This window comes from Strix uralensis, chromosome 10 (assembly GCF_047716275.1).
Source record: "Strix uralensis isolate ZFMK-TIS-50842 chromosome 10, bStrUra1, whole genome shotgun sequence".
In the NCBI taxonomy this organism is placed as follows: Eukaryota; Metazoa; Chordata; class Aves; order Strigiformes; family Strigidae; genus Strix; species Strix uralensis.
The window spans coordinates 15,366,663-15,393,877 of NC_133981.1; the positions used below are offsets into that span (position 1 = coordinate 15,366,663).

General features: G+C 37.8%; 1 protein-coding gene across 3 annotated transcripts; it reads right to left on the reverse strand.

The window, feature by feature from the left end:
- Positions 1–614: 614 nt before the first annotated feature.
- CCDC66 (coiled-coil domain containing 66) lies at positions 615–25,986 on the reverse strand. 3 transcript variants are annotated; one of them, XM_074879347.1, is made up of 19 exons: positions 25,473–25,986; positions 24,160–24,224; positions 21,248–21,270; positions 19,957–20,377; positions 18,923–18,986; positions 18,653–18,756; positions 17,610–17,734; positions 16,650–16,826; positions 15,702–15,833; positions 12,803–13,056; positions 12,347–12,431; positions 11,348–11,509; positions 9,707–9,854; positions 9,129–9,251; positions 7,352–7,830; positions 5,975–6,012; positions 5,414–5,700; positions 4,815–4,942; positions 615–1,018 (listed from the first exon to the last, which is right to left on the reverse strand). In XM_074879347.1, exons 1-19 carry the CDS (start codon positions 25,481–25,483, stop codon positions 935–937), a joined length of 2,910 nt encoding a protein of 969 aa, XP_074735448.1. In that variant the 5' UTR covers positions 25,484–25,986; the 3' UTR covers positions 615–934. The 3 variants fall into 3 exon arrangements, with proteins under 3 accessions (XP_074735448.1, XP_074735447.1, XP_074735446.1); XM_074879346.1 differs by having other exon boundaries at positions 18,923–19,001; XM_074879345.1 differs by having other exon boundaries at positions 18,923–19,058.
- Between the last annotated feature and the right edge of the window lie 1,229 nt (positions 25,987–27,215).

A 27,215-nucleotide genomic window follows, 5' to 3' on the forward strand; every position in this document is an offset into this window, starting at 1 on the left:
ACAAATTCGCTAAAGTTGAATGTCTTTCCTTCTATTATTAACAGTTGTTTGATTTATTTGTTAAATTTAAGAACAAGCCAGTACTAGACTAGCGTAGCAGTGGCAATAAATAATCTTTTGTCAAAAAGGAGAACTCCCTTGTATCAATAGCCTTAATGGAATTTGGGAAGAACTGTTGCAGATTCTCACCTAGGGCCTGGCTGGGCACCCGGTGCGAGGGTCTGTGGCCTTTACCACATTATACCACAGAACAGCTAACGGGAATTCAGGGTATGCAGCTTCTGCAGAGATCTAGAAGGGAAACAGTTTTACCCCAGGTTACCCTCTCTTTTGAGGACTAAAAGCAAATTAATCTGAAGTAAACATTTACTCCTGACTGGAAGATTGAATAGTGATGTGTTCAGACCTTAGTTTAAGGAAGTTTTCTTATAAATGAGTGCTACTGCCTATAATGCTAAGTGCTGCTATCCTGGTTTAATTGAGAGGGGGGAAAAAGTTTATAGTCAGCATTTCTGTGGTCTTAAAATCAGGGATTACTTCAGCTAATTGTCTAAGCCTAAAAACGGTAGTTAAGCACAGGCAGTTTCCTATAGTTAAAAATATCAACAAAGCCATTTGGAGTACATCTTAATCTTTTTATTTATCAAAAGACATACACTGAGTTCTACAAAAACACATGTAACATTTTTTTATACTGTGTTTTGGTGGTTTACATTAAATGGACATACTCTTCAGGTAGCATGAAGACCATTCTAAACAGACACACCATCATTAGTTTAACGTATCTTCAATATGAAAAGCAACATGACCCTGTAATCTATCCAAATTCACATAATTTAAGTATTCCATAAAAAAGAGAAGGTTCATAATTAGTTACAGTAGCAAAGTGCTGTGCATTTACATTTTAAGAATTCAGAACATTCAACTGTACCTCTCAAAATGGCAAAAGAAAGTTCTCTTCTTGAGCTATAGCAGGAATCAGAGCACTTTCCAATTCTTTCTGCTTCTGCAGGAGGCCCTGAAATAAATGGAATATAAAGGTCAATGTTCGGTCTTCTTCATGGAGAAGAAGCTTGAACTAATAAAGTGTTACTGTTTCATATGTTAAAACAATTTACTTAAGGCTCAACACTTTTAAAATATATAATGTTAAAAAAAGCAGTACAATGTAATACATTCAGTAGAGAGGGGACTCAAGATTTCCTGTCTTCTGTAAAAGGCTTGAAGTGTGACTGAAGGGGAAGCCAGTCCACTTCCCAGGGCTGACTCTGCAGAGGAAAAAGGACTTTTCCACTGTTTTAAATTTCACTTGCTCACTCCTCTGTGTGTTGTCACTCAGGTGTAGTATTCTAGTGTATTCCTGTATGGAGCTGAACCCAAAACCTTGACAGGAACCAGCTTTTAGTCTTAAGATAAATTATACTCTAAGATAAAGGATAGCATTACCATGGGAACTAGAACAGTGTCAGATGTTTTAGGATATGCATATTTACTCTGAAAAGGTAAAAGGTTCCTGCTTTGTTAATGGCCAACTACTAGACAATGAAGAAAACTTGTAATAATAAAAACTCCTGGAAGTGTATCCTTGTCTATGTGATAAGTGATACATGATACAGCTATGTCCAGTACATTCATAAATTTAAAGGCTCTTTACTGTAATTAATGGGATTGTATATATTGATAGATCTGGCCCCTTGGTCTCTATCCATTTTAGACCCATCAGAAGTCATTTGGTACCAAGCAAGTTTGTTTAAAACATAGAAAAAAGGAAAAATTACAGCAGTATTTTTTCTCAGAGGTAGAAGACCCTTCTCAAAAGCGAAGGGTTCCGGGCTGCTGGCAGAGCTCAGCATGGAGCCTGCGGTACTCCTGGTGGCACAGAAGGGGAGAGAGGTCCTGCAGAACTGGCTTCAGTTAGCAAAGAGGCCTGTTACACTTCTCTTTGCATCCTTCCAAAAGCAGCAGCTGCCTACTTCTAATCACTTGATGAACTGCTTTTTAATTAATCAACAGTATCTACTATTTATATTAATGGGTCAGGGGGCTTGTTCAGTCCCTTTGTCAATAATTACTTTTATTATAGAGTGACTTTTGCATTTAGTAGCATATTACAAAACAAAGACGTGCAATAAATTGCCCTGTACCAACCCAGAGCTGAGGTGAGAAACAAGTAACATTGCAAACTGGAACAAAGTCTATCACATGGCTTGCAAAGGTGATAAAAAGGGCCTAGAGAAAAGTAAAGTGAAATAGCTACAGAGGGCCAAGTAGCGAGGTCTTTCTTTGCATGTCCTTGGACAGCCTGCTGGGGGCTGGCAGGATCGCGTAGACACTGCCACCTACAACCTGCTGGCAAGTGGTTTTACTGCCTTAGTAAAGAGAAGATGCTCTGGTATGTACTGACTGTAACTGGGGTTTTGTCCTTTTTCTTAAAATTTTGGCCCTTCTTTTTCACAGATACTTAATTCACTTTGCTGGATGAATAAACTTGGGCTTATTCCACTGACTCTTTCGATTTCAGTGTGAAAAATAAGTCTGTTGATAGTTCCTATTACTGCTGTCACCTGAAATATAGGAAACCTGCTGTCTCGTAACAAATGTGATGCCAGCAGCCCCCTCCCAGGGGCAGAGGAAGGCCCGTGTCTGCCCTTGATTTGCACTGGTGCCTTCCACAGGTCAGCTGGTTCAGCCGGACTGGTACTGAAACAGCCCCTTGTTTACCTGTCACTCTAGTTGGGTGTGTACTTCAAAGGCTGAAAATGGGTCAAATATGCTGTGAACTCCCCCAGACAAAAGATGACTAAAGACTGGCCAAATACATTGTGAATATATGTATCTCTCTTCTGAAACTATCAATCTGATGTATATATATATGCATGTATATAGAAATTTAAAACACAAACAAGACTAGATTATCTTCTGAATAGAAAAGTAAACTCTGCTCTTTGTCTAAATTGTATTTCATAGAAAAAACTGCGTTACTCTTCCTTTCTCAGTGAAATAACTGATGTGGAACAGGTGTCATCTGGAGGGGTATGCAATACTTAGGTATACAAGATAAAGCTAAGTTCAGTAGTTAACGTCCTAAATGCATTCTGCAGCTGGTAGGATATTTAAATGGTTTAAGTTAACTGTCTTCCAGAAGCAAGGTCCATTGAAAGACTAACCTTAACATTAGGTTTTAGCCACTGTTATGACCTGAATATAAAATATGTATCAAAAATATCCCTAACCTCCTGTCTCTTAAGTTTCCCAACACAGATACTATCACCTTAAATCTCCTTTAAATATCCATTCAATTGTTGACCTCAGCAAGCACAAGGATCAGCTTGTGCTTTGAAGCTGCCTTCACTCTTAACCACTCTTACCACTGACAAATGAAGCCTGAATACAAAATACTTAACAGCTGTAGATACTTAACAAGAACGTTAATAAGCATTGGGGAAGACCAGATCCAGTCAAACCTACCTGGAAGCCATTAGAAACTGGCAACCTTTCAGTGCTCCTGGGTCACTGCTTTCCTTAAAAATTAGGGAAAGCCTCAACCCTTTGTTTGCACAAGGAATTTACCTACTACTGAAGCATGAAGTACGCATGGCAGACTTCTGTCTTTCTAAAGCACAGCAGGTAATTAATAGCTTAACTACTGGTGTCTTTATTGTACTTGTCTGTCAGATTCTTCCCTTTATTTTGATAATTTATGAAATTTTTCTCCCTTAAGGCAAAGAGCCATTCAAAACAAGGGAAGATACTGATACATGTTTATCTTTAGTGTTCTTCAAGAACAAAATGCAAACTTAAATGTGCTTTTTTTTGTCTTGCAGTCCCCTGTCAGGCCATTTAGAAGCATAAACAGAAACTATGTCATTGTCCAGACCTGCAGTTTGAATCTGCTCCAGGCCACACCCTTGTTGCCAACAGGTGGAGTATCAAATTCACTCATGTTTTCATAACTAGATGCCTGACAGTATTTTTCCTGTATTCTGACTCCAGACAGGAAAAAAGGTAACTTTACAGTTACCAGCTACAATCCTGTGCTTCTTTAATCTACTGCAATGTGGAGCCTTAAAGACAGTCTCACCATATTTAATACTAATCATTACCAGTAACTTTTTTCAAATAGAACAACGTATACAAATGTACACAGGCTTTTGTCTCAGGAGCTCGTCTGTGTGTAGTATTAAACTAAATTTCATTTTATATTCACTCACTAAATCTGGCTGATTGACAAATCCTGAATTTAACTTTTACATGTTAATGAATAGGCATCTTGGAAGGGTTTTATAAGTGTTCACAGTTCAAATTTCCAAATTACAGTATTTTTCCATGACTAACACACAAGTTCCACCTCAGTAACTCTTCTGCACCAACTACACTGCTCTGTTATGACTGGCTTACCCATGAAATGCAGAAGGGAAATTTCATTAACAAGGGTTCTAGTGTTTTGTTAAAATACTATTATTTTTCCTCTTGAAACTGAAACATTCTTACTCTAAGCAACCCTAACTATCAAAACCTGGAGGCTAAATAAAGCAATTCCTCTTGGTTTCAAGTTTTCTCAGGTACTTCACTGTTTCATAGCTGATCTAAGGACTAAAGAGTCCATAATCTGTCTCTAAGGATAGTCCGAAGGTGGAAGTAATGCACGAAAAGCAGAATTAGTAAGAGGGCACAAAAGTAGAGGACATGGCCCAAAACTTAATCATGTATGATGGAAAAATGAATTAAAGACTTGTAACTGTGCAATAGTTTGCAATGTTCATTTTGACTTTAGTATATATACATGCATGCTTACCCAACAACTTTTTGCTTACCTGGCGTAATTTTGACAATCCTTTGAGAATTGCTTGTTGTCTCTCTCTGACTTTAACTACATCAGGATTTAGAAGAGGATCTCTAACGTGATCAGAGCTAAAAATCTGTCGTGGTGTTTGGTAAGAATCTAAAAGTAAATGTATATCAAATCAGTTAACAATACTCTTTTTATCAATTTTGCTTTAATTTTGAAGCAGTAGACTCTCACAGCTTGTGAAAATCAGGTGTTGGTTACTATCAGATTACAATAACTATTTTTAAGTCAAACAACACTTTGATTCCTAAACCCAAATCTATATGCAACAGTATCTGAGAAGTGCAATCATACCTCATTAAAGGTAAACAGATGAAAAAGACAGATAAAAGAGTAAGAAATTTTGCTGCTTTTTTGATTTTTTTTTTAACTTTTTTGTGGATTTTTTCTTAATAGAGTATCATTTGGTTGCATAGGCTTTCTGTACAGTGCTGTGACACACATGGGTTACTGCAAAATTCAGTAAAAAACAATACCAAATTGAATAATTTGCAGCACTTCGAACTAAATCAATGTAACATTTCTTCTCTTGTACATGAATCAGTTCATAATACATTTCAGTACCGTTAAACTGTCGATACTGTGGGTCATGTGTTGAAGGTCTAGTCACTGGTGCATCTGGATCAAGATAATATACTTCATTTGTTCGAACATACGGAATAAACTGTGAAGAGGGAGGTCTTCCAGCTTCTGTTACGGGAGGAGGGGAGCTCCTCTGCTGTGTATCTGTCTTGATATTCTTCTCTCTTCCACTGTTGTGGTGATGCATCAGGAAATTAGAAGCATGTATCTGTGTTTGTTGTACTTGGTGTAATCTGTTCTTAACTGCTGGAACAGGTGGTGATTCAGATCTGTACGAAACAATTTCAGTTAAGAAAACCCCAAACAATACTTAAGTAACATGATTAATTTTCTCAAACAGTAGAGACAAAGAATCCTCCGAGGACTGGACTTCTGCTCATTTATTCTGCTTTTATCCCTGCAGTTTGTCTGGTCTTGTGTATTTTTAATAGTACACAATTAGATGCATCCACATTATTTTAAAATATTAAAAATCAGGAAGAAGTATGTACATTTCACTATTAATGTATTTATACATTTCATTACTGCAGAGTATTGACGTACCTTTCTTCATTCAAATGATTCTTATGTAATTGTTCTTCCTAGGAGAAAACCAAGAAAGTCAAAAGTGAAATAAAAAGCTCCATGTTCTTCTATTAAAAGCATTTAGTTTTCAAGACAAATTTGTTCTGAAATTCCAAAAGGACTGTTTGACCTGAGTTCAGGAGAAAGATATTTATCAAAGACTTGCATTAAAGAGACTTGTAGTGTCTATGAACTAAATCAAAGAAATTACAGGAGGATTTGCTCCAATTTTCTATATCTTTGGCAGCTTTAAGTGCTATGAAAACTACTATATATGTTTTCCAATGACCTTGGAAAGTTGCATTTATAAACCTGAAGGGTTCAGCCCAAAATAATGATTATTAAAGAAAAGGTCATGTTTCTAGATACAGTCAGTAGAAGTTTTACACTTAAATTAAAACCATTAACATATCCCATGCTTCTTACGGCATCGGACAATGCTTACTCATCTTAAAAATCTGCTTAAAGTTCATTGCCACATTTCTCAGGTACAAAATTCTTGAACCTTTCAATAATGTAAACATAAAACTTAGATTTACCATTAATCTCAAACAGACCAACAAACTCACTTTAACAAATCTTTAAATATGTGAACAGTCACCTATTTTCACATACTTTTTTTTAATACCCACAGCTTCTAAAATATGTGTATGTAGCCCCAGTACACAAAGGGCTAAACAGAACTGAAGTGGCTGCCTCTTCTACACCAGATTTTTTTCTGTTGGAAGGTGTGAGAAAGTGAGGTATTCATGCATATATATGTATATACATACATTCAGAGAGCGAGCAAGTGAGAGAGAGGACGCATGAATATATTTGATAGTATTTTCTTTAAATGAAAATTGTTTTTTTTTTCCCCAGCCACAAGCTGTACCGATACCTGCTTACTGCAAATAGAGAACAAAATAAGAAATAAAGAAGGATGCACATCTGTGACAACAGAGTAGATCCTCAGTAATCCATATTCTTTGCAGGCAGTGAACAGATACTCCTAGACCTCAACCAGCATCTCAACATAATGACTGGACAAAACAGAGCAGAGATGGCATTCTATCCCACACACTGCTTTCAATCAAGCTCCCTGGTTACATAATGAATCAATGATAATGAATCAATGAAAGAGCTTTTACTGTTATTTCAATCTTCCAAAGTGTTGATTCCAAGTCACAAAATCTGAATATATTCTTCTGATCATGATGAACAAAACAGGGCTGTAATACCATTCTTTACACAAAGGATAGGAACAGGAAAATTCTTGATGCTTGTGTTACATAACTGAATTCCCATCCAGGCAAAACCAAGTGGAACAAGAGTCTTAAAAACACACATTGTTGTTGTTAAAGATCAGATAGTTACCTTTCTGACTCTGTGTCCCTTATTCTTCATATTTGTTTCTTCGTGAGGTGAAGGAGACCTGTCTGAACAACCACCCTTTTTGGGGCAGAGATTCCCAGGGGTATTTCTTTCTACCAACTGAAGCAGCTCCATTTGTCGCCTTACTTTGTTTTCTTCCCTTTGTTTTTGTAGCTGTTTAGGGTATCTTTCTGATGCTGGAATGTATCTTTTCCCAGGCTTGTTTATGTTCCAGTCAGGTCTTTTGCTGTACTTTTCTGAAGGTTTAATTTGTCTTTCTTTTCTTGCATATTGTTCATATAGATCACTGTAAATGCCACCAGTCTCTCTTCCTGAAATTTTATGTTTATCTATATACTGCATTTCCTTCTGGTATTTTTTGCTGTTAGAGGTTTCTTTATATTCTATGGAAATATCAGGTGACCCACAACACACAGTTCTTTCCTCAGCTGACTCAGTGTATGCTGAAGTATTAAAGTAATCTAAAAAAAAAAAGTATATTTTAACTCCAAGTCTAGGCTATTCAAATTACTTGTTTGACTTTTGTATGTGTATCAATCTACCATTACTGATTTTATTAAAAAATTAGTTGTTACAGTTTTATGATGCTTTTTTATTCTTTTTGATGTGCAAGATAGATAGGACCAGTAGAAGTAAACTCAGCAAGGACAGGAAAAAACCCCAAAAGATTGGAGAATGAAATCAAGTCACTGTAAAGCAAAATTTATGTAAAATAAAACTAAATTATTTTAAAATGTAGAATTCTATTTCTGTCATGGTACCCAAAGGTAAAGAGCAAAACACACCTTCTGTTTAGATTTTTGGCATGCTGATGGTTTGGTCACATTCACAGCGCTACTGGGAATAACCTACTTTCCTAATCCTTATCTTCCAGTGGAAATATTTTGTTCAGTTTTTAAATTACTAACAATCCAGCTTCTTTCTTTACTAAGGGGCATACACAAACCAAATTAATTTGTAAACTCTCCAAATTCATAGTAAAGTTTCTACCAGAACTGTTGAAACCAAAAATACTAATTGTTGCTTAAGCAAATAGAAATACAGCTTCTACTTCACAAGTGACAAGCTAATACACTTCAAAATAAAAAGCATAAAGTGACTGTAAGTTTCCACTGAATCTGCTCATTCACACCTCATCTAATAATTAATAAATGCAGACTAAGTTTGAGCTGGGTTTTTTAATGACGTGGTACAAACTCAAGATAAAGACTGGGAAGTATTCTACCTAGATGGACCTGCAATTCTGCCTGGGTATTTAGCAAGAACTGTAGAAAGCTTTTCTAAACATCTGAATGTAAGCTCTCATTTTCTAATGAGTCTGGTTTTCTAATTCCAGAATTATTGACACTGTTTCTGCCAATATTTTCAAGGATTCCTTAGGAACCCAGCCCTGCTCGATACCAAACAACGTTACGTAAGCCTGTGAACATTCTCACTGAAGACTACTACAACTATGTATTTAAATACCTTAATAAATTTAGTCCTACGTGGCTTGTGACCGTGACTCTAAATCAACACTGTATTTCAGACTGTGTGATTTGACTCTGTAACTGGTAAGTAACAATTATATAGACAAATAATTTATTTAGAAGAACACAGTGATATATTGTAATATACCAACATGCCCATGTCTGTTAAAGTATCTTTTTCTAGTTTTATTCCATTCTAAATGACGGTGATCTGGGTCAGTTTCACCAATATGCTGTTCTACTGTCTTTCTTGAGGTATATCAGAGTAACTAAATTTAAGACCTGCATACCTGTCTGTACAGCAGTGTCTTTCCGAGGAGAAGTCTGCTGATCGTTATGACACTTGATGTCATCAGAAAAATTATGACTTTGATGTGAAATGCCAGTATTACAGTTTTCAAATTCTGTATCACCTAAAAAGTAGTAAGTAAAATTGTTCAATTTACTAATGCCTGTTCCATTTAAACCATGCTACCAAGTTATCAGACTGTTGTGGTTTAGAACTCAAAGCACGACTGAGAACTACAGTTCAGATCCTAATACTCTCCCTTTTTCACTGGAAATCCAATTAACAGCACATAGGTCTGAATATTCCCTGTGCATTCCTGATAACGTCTTTATGTTTCTTCCTTTATGAAATACAGTATTTGAAGCTTACCAAAACACAATATTGTCCATATTAGTTAACACTGATATTTGTCTGAAAGGTAAATAAGCTGAAATTAAATTTGGTTCATGAAGCAAAGGAGCAGTTTCTGACCCAAGTGGGGACAGGGAAGAAAACAAACCAAACCGAAAACCACAAACAGTTTGCACGCAAACACTGAAGGAGTTTAGGCAAACTCAATATAAAAAGATTTGTACTTGCCACCACCAAGATTCTTCTGAAGTTTTGAAATGTCATGTCCCTTTTGAGCCAAGTCTCGAATGCGCTGTTCTTGTTTTAATCTCTGTGCTAATTCTTGAGCTTTCTGCATTGTCTGATAGAGCTCATTTGTTTTAAGAGTCACAAATTCCTTTATAAAAAACCCAAAACAGTAAATATACATGATTATTTACTTTGAAAATAAAGTTGAGAGGATTATTAATCCTCAAGGCTTACATATAGTCTTATTTTGGGTAAAGCTTTTTAAAAAAAAACAAAACCAAAACTAGTTGAGTAGATGAAATACGTAACACATAACTTTTATGATTATAAAGACAAATTCAGAACCTCTGCTGTGCTAACAAAAGATGTTCAATCCTAGCATTAAAAAGCAAGCATCAAGATCCTCAAAGTTATTTGGATATTTATCTCCTTTCTGACAAATTAATCTTTTCCTAAATGCCCCAATTTCAGCCATCCATGACTTCCTAAATCATGTGGTTTAATGAAATAAACGAATCCTAAATAAAAATAATTAAAAACCCCACCTTCTTCCTATTTTCCCTGAAAGGGGACAGTAGAAGCCTCCCCAACAAAGGCAGAATGTCCCTGAATATAAGGGTTACCAGGTTCCAGACTCAGCAGGTTCAAGGTGCAGGAGACTGGGTGAAGGAAAATCTCCTTTACAAACTGCTATTACTGTCTCATCCTGCTTCCTACTGCATTTGCAGGGTGGAAAGAACAACAACTGCTAGCATAACTCATTTTGAAGGAGCTGGCCTATTGCAGAGAAAGATGACTTTCCCAATTTTTCACCAGTTTGTTCTAGTATCTACAGGTGGGTGCTATATGCTTCCATCCAAAAAATGCAGAAAATCAGGGATCTGTATTTCTGCAGGTTTTAGGGTGATTCCAAAAACACACCCTTCTCTATCTTATGACATCTCATGGAATTCTGCTACTCTTCCAAATATGAAGGCAAACAGCAATAGCTGCTACTGAGCCAAAAGGAAGAATAAAACATCATACAAGGCTTTTAACCTTCTACAGAGGTAAGAATGTATACAAATCCAAAATTTGTACTTACCGAAGGTCAAAATGTACTTTTGGTTTAACTTTTATAAGAAAGGAGTATGTAAAGCTCAGCAATAGTTACGGAGGAGAAAGCTCTAAAACATGAATGACTTTTAAAATTACTTTTCCAGAGTATGTTCTGAAGTTTTTAATCCAGAGTGAAAGCACATCCAGTCAGATAAACTTCATGGTACTGAAGCATCTTAAAAGCATCAAGTTACCAACAACAATAACTGGGTCCTATAATTTGAGGGGGTTTTTTTATTTAAAATTTCCAATTAAAAATGCATGTTTCTGCAGTATTTAAAACTACAGTTCCATTTTTGCCAGTTCTTATTCCTCTTCCTGAAAAGGCCCTTGTCGAAAAAAAGAAACTGCCTTACACTTGTATGGTGTTGTAAGTTTATTAACTGAGGAAACAGATTTTGGTTTCAAATGTCTAAAATTCAGATAGTTTTCATTTTCAAAATGATAAGGTGACACAATTTTGAAGGTGAAGAACAAGAACCATTTTCCTCAAAACCAGTATTATTACAAACTATCTGCACTAAAGAAAACGCAAAAACCCACCTCCTTTTGTTTTTGTTTCAGTGTATCTTCTTCAAACTGTTTCTGCAGTTGTTCTTTTTCTCGTGCTAGGCGCTGTTCTTCCTCTTTTTCTTCCCATTTTCTCTGCTCTTCCTCCAGTTGTTTCTTCTTCCGTTTTTCTTCTACCTGAGCCATTATTGCTTTCTAGTAGAATCAGAAAAAAAGGAAAATGAAAAGATATAACATTAAGATATTATAAGCTATTTATTCATATACTTCTATATACATGTATAGTACTTGGATTTGGACAAATTAAAAAAAATCAAGATGATTTATTTCAAACATTTTTCTTTATTTTAATTTCTCATGAGAGAGGTAGCTGCCTTTCTTTTTTTGGAGGGGTGGGGTGCAGGAACCACCAGTCCAACAAAGCAGTTTGAAATACTCAAACAAAAGTAGCTTTTTAATGTTTTCAAAAATGCTTTTACTTTTCTTGTAAAGAAATTGGTGGTCTGATTTTTACCTTACATACTGTAAGGCAGAATTTTGATCTAGCAGAATCACAGAACAGGCTCATTACATTTATACTAAGACTTCTTTACACTGTGCTAGAGACATCATCATGCAGATATACATTCAGTTAGAATGCCTCAGAAGTAATGTAAATAACAGTATAAAGTAGATAAAAATTTGAAGATTCATGGAGTGGGTATCTGTAAATATCAGTCCTCCTGAGACAGTGGAGACTGAAGAAAAATACACACAAATCTACTGGAGCTCTAAAGACTGCACTCTACATTTTTTGAGGCAAGAATTCAGTTACAGAAATGCAATAATCATTGTACAAATATTAAAAAAACCCCTGCAGAGTCTAACTGAATGAAACACTGTTAAATAACTGTAAACATGTAATCTGAAGCATAAAAGCCAAATGCCTCACTAGATTCTGGTATTAAATCTCATGCTTTATTCAGGAGACAACACTACCTTTCATCCTTACTTCTCACTGAAATAGCATTAGACTTTAAAACAAAAGTCTACCTGATGTTCTAACTGTTTCTGCCGCCGCCTGTCTCTCTCTTCAATCTGTGCAGGGTCCAGGAGAGCTGTCATTGAACGGAGGAAACTATGAACAAAGGAACATGTATGTTTTTAATCATTAAAAATAATTCTAAAGCCTTTCATAATTAGAAACAGCTAGATTTCAAGTAATATTTTCATATTGAGGTTATCCCATTGTATTAATTTACAATTATGAAATTCATTTTACTAAGGAATAAAGTAAGGTTATCTGCAGTAAATTTTATTAATGAACAATGGAAGCACCTGTGTGTTTCAAAAGTGAAACAACTGGTATTTCTGAAATAAGCAAAAGCCAAGGAATAAGATCCAAAGATCATATTTAAAGACTTGATTCAATTTCTTTTTTAAAATTTCTAAGGAGGCATCAGAAATGTACTGGCTGGGAAGATGAATATCTTTACAAAGTTCACTTACCTGACTTTCTGACTGTGTTCCAAAGCACTGTTTTTAGCAGCTTTTTCTGCATTTCCCACCTTTAAGGGCATGAGGTTGCCTAAAGCTGCAGGTGAAAAAGGGTGAATAAAAGCAGTCAGCTCCTTAGGGTCAGGTGACAGGCAAAGACTTTCAGGCTGCTTTTTGTACATTCCATTTGAGGGGTGCTGTGCATTAGCATTAAGATGGTTCTTTAAAGAATCAAAATGCATTGCCCATCTGTCATGTTCTTCAGCCTAAATAAATATGAAGCAACAAAAATTGGAAATATGATCAATTATACTGTTTCTATAAAGTATCATTAACAAAACAGACAATACACATTTTGTACAACTGGAACATTTGCAAAGCTCTGTTATGGAGCTACAATCAGACAGTAGTTCCTTCCCTAAATGGGAAAACAGAAGCTTCTCTGTTGCTTAAAATGCAAGTCAGATCATGAATTATACTGCTGATCCATATACTTGGTCATCAAAAATATATTGCTACTATATTTGCAGAAAAAAAATAAATTAGGAAGTAAAAAAGTTTGAAGAATAAAAATGTAAGTTAACATGGATTCAGGCTTTTTGGTACTGTTTTTTCGATTTATATTACTATTCCATTCCATAATTTTTCTAATAGTACTGGGAACTACTTGATTGAGGAGTCAATATCCTGTCCACTCTGCCATGCTCTCCTCCTGTTGTGTACATATTCTCTCTCTAGTAACACAAACAAGTGGCATCTTTTACACTGTCCTACGTTTACCCCCTCCATTTTAATTCTGGATGGTAGCAGATTTAATGTGCTTTGGGCAGAGATATTAACCTCTAACCTCTTATTTTCAGCCAGACAGCCCTATTATAAAATAAGCCTTCTTTCAAAAACTCTTCCTCCCACAGAAGCCATCGCTGTTATCCTAGCAAAGTACCTAAAACTTTTGTAGAGGTGACATACTGGGTTTATGTCTCTCTTCTGTACCACCCAGGCTTATCTTTTTGGCTCAGTGTTACCAACTGGAACATTACGATATATCACTAATAAAAGATTTTTACCTAAGGGGTGTTTGTTTCTGATATAGGTACTGAGAAGGTTTTCTGACTAAAAGAACAACTGTTTCCCTGGAGGGACTGGAGAATGGCTGCCTCAAAACTTGCAATCTGCAGGTAAAAACCTAACATAATCCAATCTAATACACTTTGTGGGAGTCCTTTCCTTAAATAAAAATGCCCTTGTGTCAGAAGTTTCACACCTATTTTAAAAGAAGTAAGAAAATCACAGTCCAAATAATAAGAATCCAAATTATTCTTCCTCCTGTTCCCTGAGTTTTGTTCCCTTCAAATACTCTATTTTGTAGAAGCAGATCAGAGTAGTTGGAAAATCTACTTTATTCTTATGCAGGTCTGTGGTACAATACGCAGAAGGGTTGAGAGTATAACACAAGACCTGGAAAAAAAAAAAGATGCTGAAGAAAACAAGATTAAGTGTGTGTTAACTTTCAAAAAGAGGCTAGAAGTGAGATTATTGTTAGGTTACTCACTGGTGACTGCAACCATCCTCCCACAGCACACCTAGCAAATTAAAAAACAAGGCAGCTAATGAAGGAACCTTTCACAGCTGTGTTTCCTTCACAGTTACAAAGCTCAGCTGACAAAGGAAATTTGATCCCTTCAGCAACTCAGGAAATTAAAAGACTTGTGTGTGGGTAGGTAACCAACTTTGGTAACAAGGGGTTTTTTGGAGGGTGGGTAGGAAAGCTCTCTTCTAGTATTACAAACTATGGAATTAAAATGAAGAATTTCTGTTCAGGAATTGTTAATTGCCATAAATGTTTCAGCTGAGAGTAAAAACTGTAGCCTTTTAATCCAGAAGGCCACAGACTATGAACATTCATATCAATCGAGTTTTAGTAACCAAGATTCTTGTTCATTAATAATACAGAACATCTCATGATGTGACTGCATCTCATGCATGGTGAAAGATATGATCCTGGGGTTAAAGCTGTGGACAGTAATTTGGAAATGTCAATTCTAGCAATAGTACAATCTCACTGCGTATTTCTTCACTTCAAAAGACAAAGAGTCTTTGAAAGAGTGTATCAGTATCGGGCTGTATAAGAATGCAGAGTATTCCACTGACCTTAAAACTACTAACAGTAGAAATAGTAACATGTAAAGGAAAGAAGTCAGCTTCTAAATGAAGAACTTCCAGGGGTAAAAGATATATTGACCAAATTGGCCAACAGTGACAGTATTAAAAGTCTCTTCAGGTATTCCACCTGCACAGCAATTATATTGGCCACAGTTTCCTTCTAGATCCACCATAAGAGACCTACATTCAACAGCCTGGAAAAACCAAAGGGTAGAAAAGGTAAGGCTATTTTCTTCAATACTTTTTGGAGAAGTGTTTAAAAAAGTTTTGTAAGACTGTATGTGTTTTAAAATAGTATTTCTAGAAACAGGCCTTGAACACCACTGTGACACAGTGTAGTTGTCTATAACTTTCCTTCTCTTTTCTCATCTCCTTCTGTAGTCTACAGACAATTTCTTTTTACAAAGTGTCTCTACAACACCTTCCAAACCCTAGTGCTTTCACACAATGGTGGGAAAGAAAAAAAAGTATAGTAATATCACCATCTTCATCTCTGCAGCAAGCACTCTAACACATCACACCAGACACGTGGTAGTCTGTTCTCTGCCACTGAAACACTGGAACAGCTACTGGCTGAATGTTCACTTAGACCATCCTATGGACTTAAGGTGAAAACCTGAACATGCTGCAGGTAATTACATCTTTGCTGCTACTTCGTTAGGTCTATGATTTCATCTTTTATTTCTTAGAACAGAAATGTAGAAAAAAACTTCTCTTTTTCCAAAAAGTCCCTCCAAACCACAGATACCTTTGATAAATTAAGTTTTTCTTCTATTTTTCGTAGCTTAGCTTCTTCCTTCTGTTTGTCCAATTCCTCAAGCCACTTCTTCTGTTGCTCATGCTTCAAAGCACTAAAAGGTCGCTCCTGTGGCACAGCTTCCTGAAATAAGAGAAGTGCTAGTCTCTTCCTTGTACAAAAAATTTAGCACCTTGTCAAGGCACATAATAAAGACTTGGCTGAAAACTTTCCCTCCAGTTGCTAGGCATAACTAGGCTGTTCTCTTGCACAAAAAATGTAAGTTTGTAACTGTAGCAAGTGTCTGACTGTTCCATAAAAATGCTTCAGTTGTTAGAAAGATGCCAAATAAGCCAGTTTAGAATATTATTCTAACTTGAACCATCAGTCTCTCGCTCCAAAAAAACTCTTACGTGTATCATGAATAAAAATCCCTTCCTTCAGTCTGTGTTCCAGGTAGATTCAGCACCATGATCTAATTCGTAGTGATCTGTCTCAAGTAAATTCTAGATACCATCTTCATTCTTGTGTTTCTGCTCCTTAATGGACATCTATATTATTAAACAAACTTCAGTGACACTTAAAACTTCCAATGCTATCTGACAAAAAGCACTCTTCAATCAGTGCCTACTAGCAACAACTCAAAAACTACTTGAACATTCTGCCATCAATATATTTTTTAGTCTTCTATTCCTGGTAGGTTCCACTTCTCTATTTCTTTAAATGCATACTTAAAAGCTAATTAACACTTCGTCTCACACCTCTAGTACTGCTCTTCACATCAGCCTTGAAAATGCTCAGTCTTCAAAGCATCAGTATTTTGATAAACATTAATTCAAACACAATTCTTTAGATAGGGCAAAAAAGTCTACTGAATTATTCTGGTTTAAAAGAACTACTGAAGATATACATCTGTTGTCAAGAAATAAAAAAAACTGCATGCAATTTAAAAAATCTTACCCCAAAAGCAAAGACTGTGCAACTGACAGCTGGTAAGTCAGAAGAACTGAAATCAGAAGACTGTCCAGCTGGAGCACTTGAAACATTCAGGGGAACTTTATTAGCCACTGTGGTTAAAGCAGTTGTACAGACACAGTTTTTCTCAGTGGTAATAACTGAGTCAGCTGGAAACATTGTCTGCAAATAAAGTGACCACTTTAAGACTTGATTTATTTAGCTCAGCAGTTTTGTTCGTATTAAATAAATAGACTTCAACATATAATAAGTAAATTATCCTTGTAGAAGCTGCTATTCATTAGAACTTCCGCAAAAACTTGTAACTAACCATCTCATATCCAGTATTTCTTAAGTATGCAGATTGAAACAAATTCTTACGGGGCAGAGTGGTAACTTTTCTAGGAATTCTGAATGCCACAATTTGCTTTTGCTGTAATAACCGACAGCAGGTACCTCCCTAACTTCTGTTTAACAGCAATCAATGTCACTGAAGAAGTCTCATCTGAGTATATTTATATGCACAGCATTTTCAGAGTGACAGCTCTTTTTAATAGGCAGGTTAGAGTAAAAGTCGAATTGCTATGCTCATTATTATGTAAGTCATCAAATATATATGAGAGCTCATGAACAATGTAAGTAATTATATAAACAGGAATTACATTTAAGACTATTCCTCAAAACATAACCAGAAAAGATTTATACCTTTTAGTTAGGAATCAGCATGGAAGGACAGGAATGGGTTGTTCATGCTACAACAATCTTAATTTGTGAAGCTACAAATTGGAGCAAATAGGTTAAGTGTGAAACAGGGAGTTGCAGCAATTCGTGCCATGGAAGAGCTTAAAGTAACCACTGAGATTGGATTCATACAGAAAACAAAATCTTGTATGAATTAAGAGAGGAACTGTTCTGGTACAGTGCTGTGGAAACTGCATGCTCTTTTGTGTTTATTGATAGCCTTACCTTATCTGGGTCAGCTGTTTCCACTTTCGCTTTATGGGTTTTATTATTGCCAGCTTTTGCCCAGAAATAACCCACCTCTCCCTCCAAAGTTTCTTTCAGTTTCTTCTTCAATGCTACCTGTTCATCTTCAAAAGAACAAACTCTAGTAAGAGTTCCTAATATAGACATGTAGCAGATTTTTTTTTAAAAAGAAGTAATGCATGTCTACCCTGTAATTTTGATTGTAAAATGGACTACAAGAGAAAGTCACCATTGTCTGACAAATCAGTCTAAACATGACTTTGCTCTTAAGAGGACAGTGGCTGAATCTCTGCCCAGGGATGTGGAGGTAATTGGGGAATCTCTCTGAGAAGACTACAAAACACTGAAGGCTTAACAATGTCCCAGGTATAGAGGGAAATTAACAATAAATGATCTTAATTTTATGGACTACTGTAATATTAAAACCAATGGAGCTACACATGGAAGCTCCAGACAATACAGAATCAAACCCTAAAACCAGGTGTCTACACCCAAGTTGAAAACAAAACACAGCACTCCTGCATGTGAATCATAAAAGTCTTAATTAATCACAATTTACTACTGTGTTAAACATTTTTATTTTTCTACAGAGATTCCCCTTGGTCAGTGATGGGACAGGACTGCAAACTGTTTCAAGTTCAAATTGCAATTTGATACATTCAGTCATGCTTGTAGATTAGGGTGACACTTTTCCCATTAAAAAACAAATGAAATTATTAATTATAATGGCTATCAACTATGGGCAGAATGTGACAAAATTGGTGGCAAGTAACTCCTAAAATATGAAGCAAAACTGAATATATTTATTTAAGAAGCATTTTTGCAAGAATTTATAGGCAATGTTTGCATAAAATTTTGAAATTCAAGAATTTTAATCTGTCTTGCAGACTATCAAAACTATGTACTTTCCAATTTGTAGCAACTGCACTAAGTAAATTTAAAAGAGCATAAGGAACACAAAGTTTCTTGGCATCCTGAGTGTAATAAATTGATCAAAAATATATTCTATATCTCATAAGTACCTAATTCCTTCTTCCACTGGGTTTTTCTAAATTCTAATAAGGCTTTCTCCCCTTCTCTTTCACCCAAGGTACTAAACATGTCAGCAGGTTTCCACGAATCCTTTCTAGAGAAAAGGGGAAAAAAATAATTTTACCTAAAAAGCTAATCTATTAATTTTAACGGTAACTTTTTAATTAGTACTTATAAAGGTTTTTACTGTGATTAAGAACTACAATAAGAATCTTTATTGGAGATACAATTTTTGTAGATAGTAACACACATCTACGTACATAACTTTCTGTTCTGGCTGCACATATGCTTCTTGTTTCCTGCTTGAATCAGAGTTAGCGTCACCTGGAACAGATGAAACTTCACAAGTTTTTTGAGGCAGTGCTATAATGTTTTCCTCTGATGCCTCATTAGTAGCTGTGGTAGAATATAAATATATAAAAATATATAAATGTATGTATGACCACTAAATTTTCTTCAGCATTGAGTAAATACTTTGAGAAGAGCAGAAACCTGCAAAATCCCCACAAAACTGCTTTCAGCCCTGATTGTATAGTTAAGACACTTAAGTTACAACTTCACAGGGTATTTTTAGAATGCTAGACTTACCATAAACACTTATTCTTAGCTAAGAGCTCAGACTTTGGGACTCTACTTAATTGCAATGTGTCTAATTCTTGGTGGCAAAGAATTAACCACCTCCATAGGTCCACAAACAGGAGTATGGATATAATATAGGAAGATATGCAGTAGTTCTTTTGCTTCTAAGTAAATTGAAATAAAAAATTAAACAAACTCTTCAACAGTAATATTACAGTTAGGCAAAAAGATACATGTACATCTTCAGGCCAGAGGAAAATGGCACTACTGCTCCTGAGACACATAGCAGGACTTGAACTCTTCACAAAAACAGAAGGGCCTATATCTTTGAGGTATTGGGTTGGGTGTTTTGTTTTGTTTTTTTTTTTCCAAACTTCTAACAGTACAGTGTGCTTCTACTATGTTTTTCCCCCAATGTAAAATGGTTCATTTTTTGCATTAAATATTGACAGAATTGCTTGCTATTTTGCTCTTCAAACTACTGGAATGCTATCAAGCAATCCTTAGTTTTTACTGTTAAAATTATCAAATGCTTGGTTTTGAACAGTAACAGGCAATTTCACATCTGTAATAGCAAACAGTATTTTCTCTGAGAGCATTAAACATGAGTAACACCTCTGCAGCCTGCAAATAAACTTAAGTTATGAACTTGAAGTTAAGCTTTCACATTTTGCTCTTTTCATGAAACGAACTTACTCAACTCTCGGTATCTTACCCATTTTCTCTTGCTTTTCGTTATGAGTCTCAGAGATGCTTCTAGTTCCTTCTTCTACAGTCATCAAAATCTGTTGAAGCTGTTCTTGTGTTAAACACACCAAACTTCTCAGGTCTTCAGCTGATACACATGGGGTTTGTGGTTTCTGTTTACTTTTTTTAACACCATCAGGATTCTCTGAATCAGGATATCTGTTTGTGCTATCTCTTTGGAAAATCAAAGAGTGATCTTCAGCTGCGGCTTCACGTGAGGAGTGTTTTGTAACTTGCAGCTTTTCACCTTTTGTCATTGATAAGCTTGATTCACTCCTTGGTTTTGTTAAGTTTTCCTGCTTGATACAAGCATTTTGTGTTGACCTCAGAACATGCCCAGTATGCCTTATTCTCAATGCCTGTTTAGGTGCTCTGGCTTTATTACCCATCTGTTAAAGCAATAAGATTTACCATGTATTAAATAAGGAGATAAAATTGCACAGGTAACAAATGAAAACAAGATTGAAGCAACAAATAAAGTAAATGTAATTTTTCTTCTCTGTTACATCAATAGAAACTAACTGAGTATAAACTAATGAAGTATCTTCATGTGTACTAGGAATACTTAGGAAGAGAATACAGCACCAAAATTTGAATACTTAAAAATGACAGCATGAAAAATAACTTTGTGGCATAACATTTAAAAGAATTAATAATAAACATTAATTCTGCTTCTCTTTGGTGTTTCTGAAGCCTGGCTTCAAACAGGTATATGTTTTCACCATACAGCCAGTACTATTTCAATCTTGATTTTTCCATTCTGTACTAAAGTTTTATCCTTTTCAAGGTCCTTGATGCACACTTGTAATCATCTCCTATGTATTGAGACCTTTTTTCTGCTTCCTCTCCTTCCTCAACCCACTACATTCCAGCTTACTCAGAGACAACCTATACAACTAAACTGGAATTTAAATACGCTTCAGATCCCTATTTTACCAGATTCCCTTTAAGGTCTCTGAAAGTTCTGATTTAGGTGATTCCCTGTGCTGCTGTAACTTCCTGGCAAACTAAACTAAAGCAACTTCCAAAGGTAAAAGTAGTCATAGAACTTTTAATTCATCCTTTTTAACAGCTATTACGAACCTGAGAAATCACAGACTATCTCAGGTTGGAAGGGACCCATAAGCACATATTTATCTTTCATAAATATTATTGATTACAAGTATTTAGACAGTTCAAATGTGTTCTCAAATTTCAGTGTTAACAAATTAACTAGTTAATTTGTGTGCTCTAACCAAAAAAGTCCTTTTTCCACTTACCTTCATTGCAGGCTTTGATTTATCTTTTGGGAAACAAACACAAACATATGAGAGAAGTATTTAATAACAAATTCCTCCTGAAAAACAATCTTGAGAAATTAGTAGTTACATTCATCTAATTTTTGTAAGACGGGGGAAAGAACCTTCCCTGTAACATCTGCCCCAACTAACACACTTGAAAAGTATGTTGCAAAAAAAATTAAAGATATATTCCTGTAACTATTTCCAGTTTTATATAGATCTAATAAAATTATTGTGCCAGTCTGATCCTCCCTTGCTATTAATTGTTTCTCAGAGAGCCCTGTGGTAATGGCTTTTTCATAATTGTTTGTTTATAATGATTTTTCAGTTTGCTTTCTGTGTCACATCCTTCCAGGATAGTCCCTGCATCCAACCCCATCATACTACATGATGTTACCTGTCTCCATCACTGACAGCCTAAAGAAACAATACTTGTACAATCACACCATCCATTATTGTTCCCCTTACCTATGCCCTGAAATACTCTTCTTTTAACCCAAATCCTAGAGGATGCATAGAGGTGTAGTGGTCTCAAAAATAATATTAAGTACTATGTTTAATATACTACTTAGTAATAAATAGCATTACAATATTGATTAATAGAGAGAATGTGGTACTCGGCACAAGAAATCCTGCACATATGGGTAATGGAAAGGGGGGAGAAAATAGTAGGGATGATATTTCAGTGGAACACATGTGTTGGAAATGAGGCTTCTTCAGCTGCACTGTGCAATTATTGCTCTGGCAGTGACTGTTACACATTCTGCACTGGTAGCACCTGTACCTTTTTTTTTTTTGCATGCCAATTAAAGCCACTAGAGAATGCTAATTGTTCTTAAAAGTCTGCAAAACCATATTGATAGTTTCCAACCTAGATGAACATTTTAAAACTCAGGAGCATGCTGAATTGTTGTCCTGCAGAGACAGGCATTAAATCCTGAACCATCTGGCTTGTATTAGTGTGACCAGCAGAAGTAGGGAGGTGACAGTCCCCCTGTACTCTGCACTGGTGAGGCCACACCTTGAGTATTGTGTCCAGTTTTGGGCACCTCAATACAAGAGAGATATCAAGGTGCTGGAGCGAGTGCAGAGGAGGGCAACGAAGCTGGGGAAGGGCCTGGAGAACAGATCCTATGAGGAGCAATTGAAGGAGCTGGGACTGTTCAGTTTGAGGAAGAGAAGGCTGAGGGGAGACCTCATCACTCTCTACAACTACCTGAAAGGACACTGTAGAGAGGTTGGTGTTGGTCTCTTCTCACAGGTGATTAGTGACAGAACAAGAGGGAATGGCTTTAAACTGCAACAGGGGAGGTTTAGACTGGACATTAGGAAAAAATTTTTCACAGAAAGAGTGGTCAGACAGTGGAATAGGCTGCCCAGGGAGGTGGTGGAGTCACCATCCCTGGATGTGTTTAAGGGTTGTTTAGATGAGATGTTGGGGGATATGGTGTAGGGGAGAACTTTGTAGAGTAGGGCTGATGGTTGGACTTGATGATCCCAAGGGTCTTTTCCAACCTGAATGATTCTATGATCTTGATAATGTTTCAGTAGTAAAGGTGTTCTGCAGCTGTGTTTATCACTGGGTTCTCAAGCATTCAACCCTCATCTGAGTAAGTGAAAGTCACTTTTTGACTTCTTTCTGGCTACTCAGAAATTAAAATGGGATTCTACGTGCTATGCAAACCCAACTTCTCTTTGGAAAGGAGAAACATAAATATGGTCTTTGCCATCACAGTGGGGGGAGATACATAATGTGGAACTCCAAAGCGCTGCTTATGGGTTATTTGGGGTTTTTTCCTGTGTAAGAGAGAAACAACTATCTTGCACAGCAGCTGAAGCTACTGCAGAATAATCCTACTTCAGCCCCTACGACACTGAGCTGTGTTTGACAATGCAGAGAACTGAAATCCACAAGTAATACAATTTGATATAATTTTTGACACAATTCAAATCAAGGAAGAGCTGTTTCTATCAGTTGTACAAATATGTTAATTCCTAGACAAAACTGCTTGATCAAGGCTGGTTCAAAGTCCAAGGTCATGCTTTATCTTACAGCACTCTGAAATGTACACTGGTCCTATCCAGCCAGTGATGCTAACTATGGTTGTGAGAAGTGAAAGCTGTAGCACTGCTGCTTCAGAGGTGTTGCAATGTTTTCTTTCTAGCAGACTGGTATTTCTTACTGACGCAGAACACCCCATGATGCCTCATTAGACAGCTGTCTGGTAAATGAAGAAAATTAAGTATGATTTAGAGGGCATTAAATGGAGAATTTCTGTATCCTGCTATGTAGAACAGTTAGGTAAAGTGGACTTGTGCTTGCATAGAAACATGTTTGACAAATCACAAAACCAGAATTTATTAATGCTTAAATTATGAACATATACTGGAAAAGTCTATCTCAGATGGTAGTAATGAGATCTGGCCTAAACAAACTGCTTATTGAAAATTATAAATGTCAACTGCCAAATACTAAAGCTGCTTTAAAGTCAGAAATGTGACTGTAATGATGTAATTCCAGGTAAATTAAGCAGATTTACTAGGCCTCCTTTTTCCTGATAAGTAAGATTCTATAAAGTTACAAAAGTCATCAAGTTATGCCAGTCAATATATAATGGTACTTAACCTTTTTTTAATGAACAGAGAGACAAGCTGTAAAGAGTCAAGACTAGTTGCCAGCTGTTCACCAGTGGACAGGCTATTTAGAAGTTCATTATCAATCTACAGTTCAGTATCAAGCTGGTGAATAAGGAATTCTAAATAGCAATGCACAAATATTCTTCCTAGTATAAAAAATATTTCAGTAAAGCTGTGCTTCATGTTGCTTGGATCTTAGGTTTAACTTCAAGAAGCTTTAAAGATTACTTGAGATAAATGATTTAAAAAAATACCAGAAGCAGCTAAAATTAGCCTAGGCTTTCCATCCAGCACTTCAGTTTCAAGCTTCAGTCCATCACTGCAAAATGAGAGAGAGAGAGAAGGGGGGGGAATCTGAAATATTACGTAATCTGATAATGTTAAGGTTTTTACATTAATAGCAAGGACAGTTGTATTTAATTATAACACTGCACATACTGTTGGTCCAGATGGTCTTTCATACCCTAAGCTTTCTACATTTCTGAGAAGTTACTTAATAGGAAGAAATCAAAAGGTGTTGAAGAGGGCATATTTTTATTGCTGACACTGGAGCATTTGGATTTGCATGTTACAAAGTAAATCCTCATGCTGAAGGTGCCACTCTATTGCTATACATAGCAATACGCCTGCCTCAACAATTTAATAATCCAACAATATAAACTGCATGCTACGAAAAACGCTGAACAAGTCTCCCTGAATGCCAGCACTGATCACAAAGAGGGGCTGTATTCTTAAAACAGTCTTTTAATTGTGCTTTCCTGCAAAACAGTCCACATTTTAAAGTGGAACAAACGTTAATACATGGGTTTAAAAAAAGAAAAAAAATGTTGGCAGTGTTTAGGTGCACGAGTGTAACTATGCAAATGCTTTTCTTTCTTCCATGCATTGAGAAAATCTAATAGGAAGATTAACGTTCAAAATAACGCTTATCTTCGAGCTCTCATTAAAAAAATAAAAAATTTAAGACATCTAAAGCTCGCACACAACTTTCTAATTAACACGACAGCAACTGAAGTGCCTGAAGCTGTAATTCTAGACGTTCAAACAGCACACGGCAGCTAAGCCGAGCCCAGCGCCTATTCTTCTTCGTAGACGCTTTGTGTCGGCTGGAGGCGGCGGGCCGGGACGCAACGAGCAGCCAACGGGTTCGGGCTGTGGCGCGCTGGGGCTTCCCCGACCTGAGGGAAGGCGACCGGCTGGGGCCCAACGCCGTACGCCCCGCTCGCCCTAAGGGCTGGCGCAGGCCGGTCCCTCGCCCCGCTGAAACGCGGCGTTTCGAGTATCTCATCCCCCTAAGCCTCTTTCCAGCCCCTGCCCGAGGCCTCCCCACAGAAGCGTCTCCTAACCCCTCGGCTTTGTCACGCAGGCCGCTTCCAGCGCCTCAGCAGCGAGGCACTAAGCGCCTTTACCGCTGGCGGGCCGCGGGAGCCCCCTCAGACCGCGGCACTGGCTGGCGGCGCCGGGGTCGGTCGGGCGGGCTCCCGGGCCGTGCCTCCCCGGACAGGGCCACGGCCCGGCCGGCTCCCGCTGCCAGTCCCGCGAGTTCCTTCGTCCCCCCGCTCCTTACCCCAGGTTCATGGCTCTGCCCGGCTGCGGACGAGGCAGCGGAGGCTGAAAGGCTGCGGGGCGAATAGCCCGCGAACCGCTGTGTAGTACAAGTTGCCGGCCAGGCGCAAGGAGCCGGGAGGTGATAGGCTCCCCACGGAGAGGCGGTTCCGCCAATGGGCGCCTCGCACACTGCGGGGTCGGCCGCAGCGAGGCCTGTGGGGGATGGAGTCCTGCGTCCGGGAGACGTCGCACAAACCCCGCTGCTGTCAACGGCCCCGCCGAGGGTGCAAAGCAATTGCAGGGGGATTATCCCCGGCGCGCAAGCGGCTGCGGAGGGGTGGGGAGAGGACGGGTGAGGGGAGAGAGGATGGGAGCGCTACAGCGGGCGGGGGAAGGGCGGGGGCCCGGCTCTGCGGTGTCCGAGTTGGCTGCTCCCTCCGGAGAGGCTCCTTTTCCTGAGAGGGTGGCTACTTCTTGCGCGCCTCTTTTTTTCTTTTCTTTATTTTTTTTTTTTTTTCTGGTGTGGTTTTGACAAAGCAAACAAGGTAGGGAAGAGGGACGCGTGGCTGAAGATGGGGGGAGAGATGGCTGTTGGCGGCAGGCGAGCGGCCTGCTCGAGCGGTGAGGGGGTTCACCCGCCCGCCGGGCGTCCTGGGGCTGTGTCGGGAACAGCGGCCTGGGAGTCCCGTCAGGAGAGGAGAGGTGGGAAGCGGAGAGCAGCCGAGGAGGGAGAGTCGGCCGGACAGCCGGCCCGGCAGCAGCTCCGCGGTGTCCCGGCTGGTCCGGCGGGAGCGGGGGGTGGCGAGTCCCCGGCAGCGAACCGCTCCGGCCGTCCTCTGCGCCGGGCGTCCCCTCGTAGGGCGTTCTTCATCCGTAACTTCTGCTGTCGTTAACGGGTAGTGCTATTCAGTAGACTCTTTGGGCTGCTTAAGTGGTTTCTGCATGACAGCCCCGCTGAACTTTGCTATCCAGCCTTTTGCGATCGACCCTGCGTTTGGTGGGTTTCCCAAACCGTGCTGAGGGGGTGGTGGGTATTCGGGGTCCGTTTGTGATGTTCCTGAGAAGCGTTCTAGGAGCTGATTAAGCACCGTCCAGTCTGTTGTTTTGTAGGTATAGCTTCTTGCATAACAGGACATGTAAACATTCAAATTAAATGAATCTACATTGTGCATCATTTTTAGGCAAAACATCTTCGACTTATGTAAGGAGGATTTGGCTTCGTTAAAGACTATAGTCAGATTCAATAAAATGCTTCAGAGCCTGTTTAGATCTTTCACTATTCAAGATGGCATTTAAGATTATGCTTAAAGCCAAATGCTTACTGAAACCCAGCATTTCAAAGGACGTTAAGAGCTTAAGACTTGTCATGAATAATGTTGCTTCTAGATGTAGTTTGTTTGGCCAAATATATATATATAGGGGCAGATCCTGTAGTGCTTACTCCAGCTGACAGTAATGGAAGTTTTGCCCTTTTGAGACTACAAAGAAAACAAATAATAATAGAGAAACAGACAATGAGGCAGAGTTTAACATGTACACAAAATCTGATCTCTTCCATACTATCTGAATTGCTTTGTTTGGCTTTATATAAAATTAACATGTTGGTCATCAGACAAAATTATGTCTTTTTCCCAAATACTGCTTCACAGCTGTTTCTGTGGTATTGATTGATACATCAGCTAATGAGTCTTTGAAATTTTCATTTAGAGACTAGAACAAAGGAGGAAAAGCAAAGAAAACCTGGAGTTGTTCTCAGTAATGC

What these genes read in the sequence shown, in the direction of transcription:
- CCDC66 (XM_074879345.1), bottom strand. An exon ending in CAGCCAGAACAGAAAGTTAT is followed by an intron (nt 18,757 to 18,922) that starts GTACGTAGATGT and finishes CCTTTTCTCTAG; the next exon opens with AAAGGATTCGTGGAAACCTG. An exon ending in GAACACAGTCAGAAAGTCAG is followed by an intron (nt 12,432 to 12,802) that starts GTAAGTGAACTT and finishes CTTTGTTCATAG; the next exon opens with TTTCCTCCGTTCAATGACAG.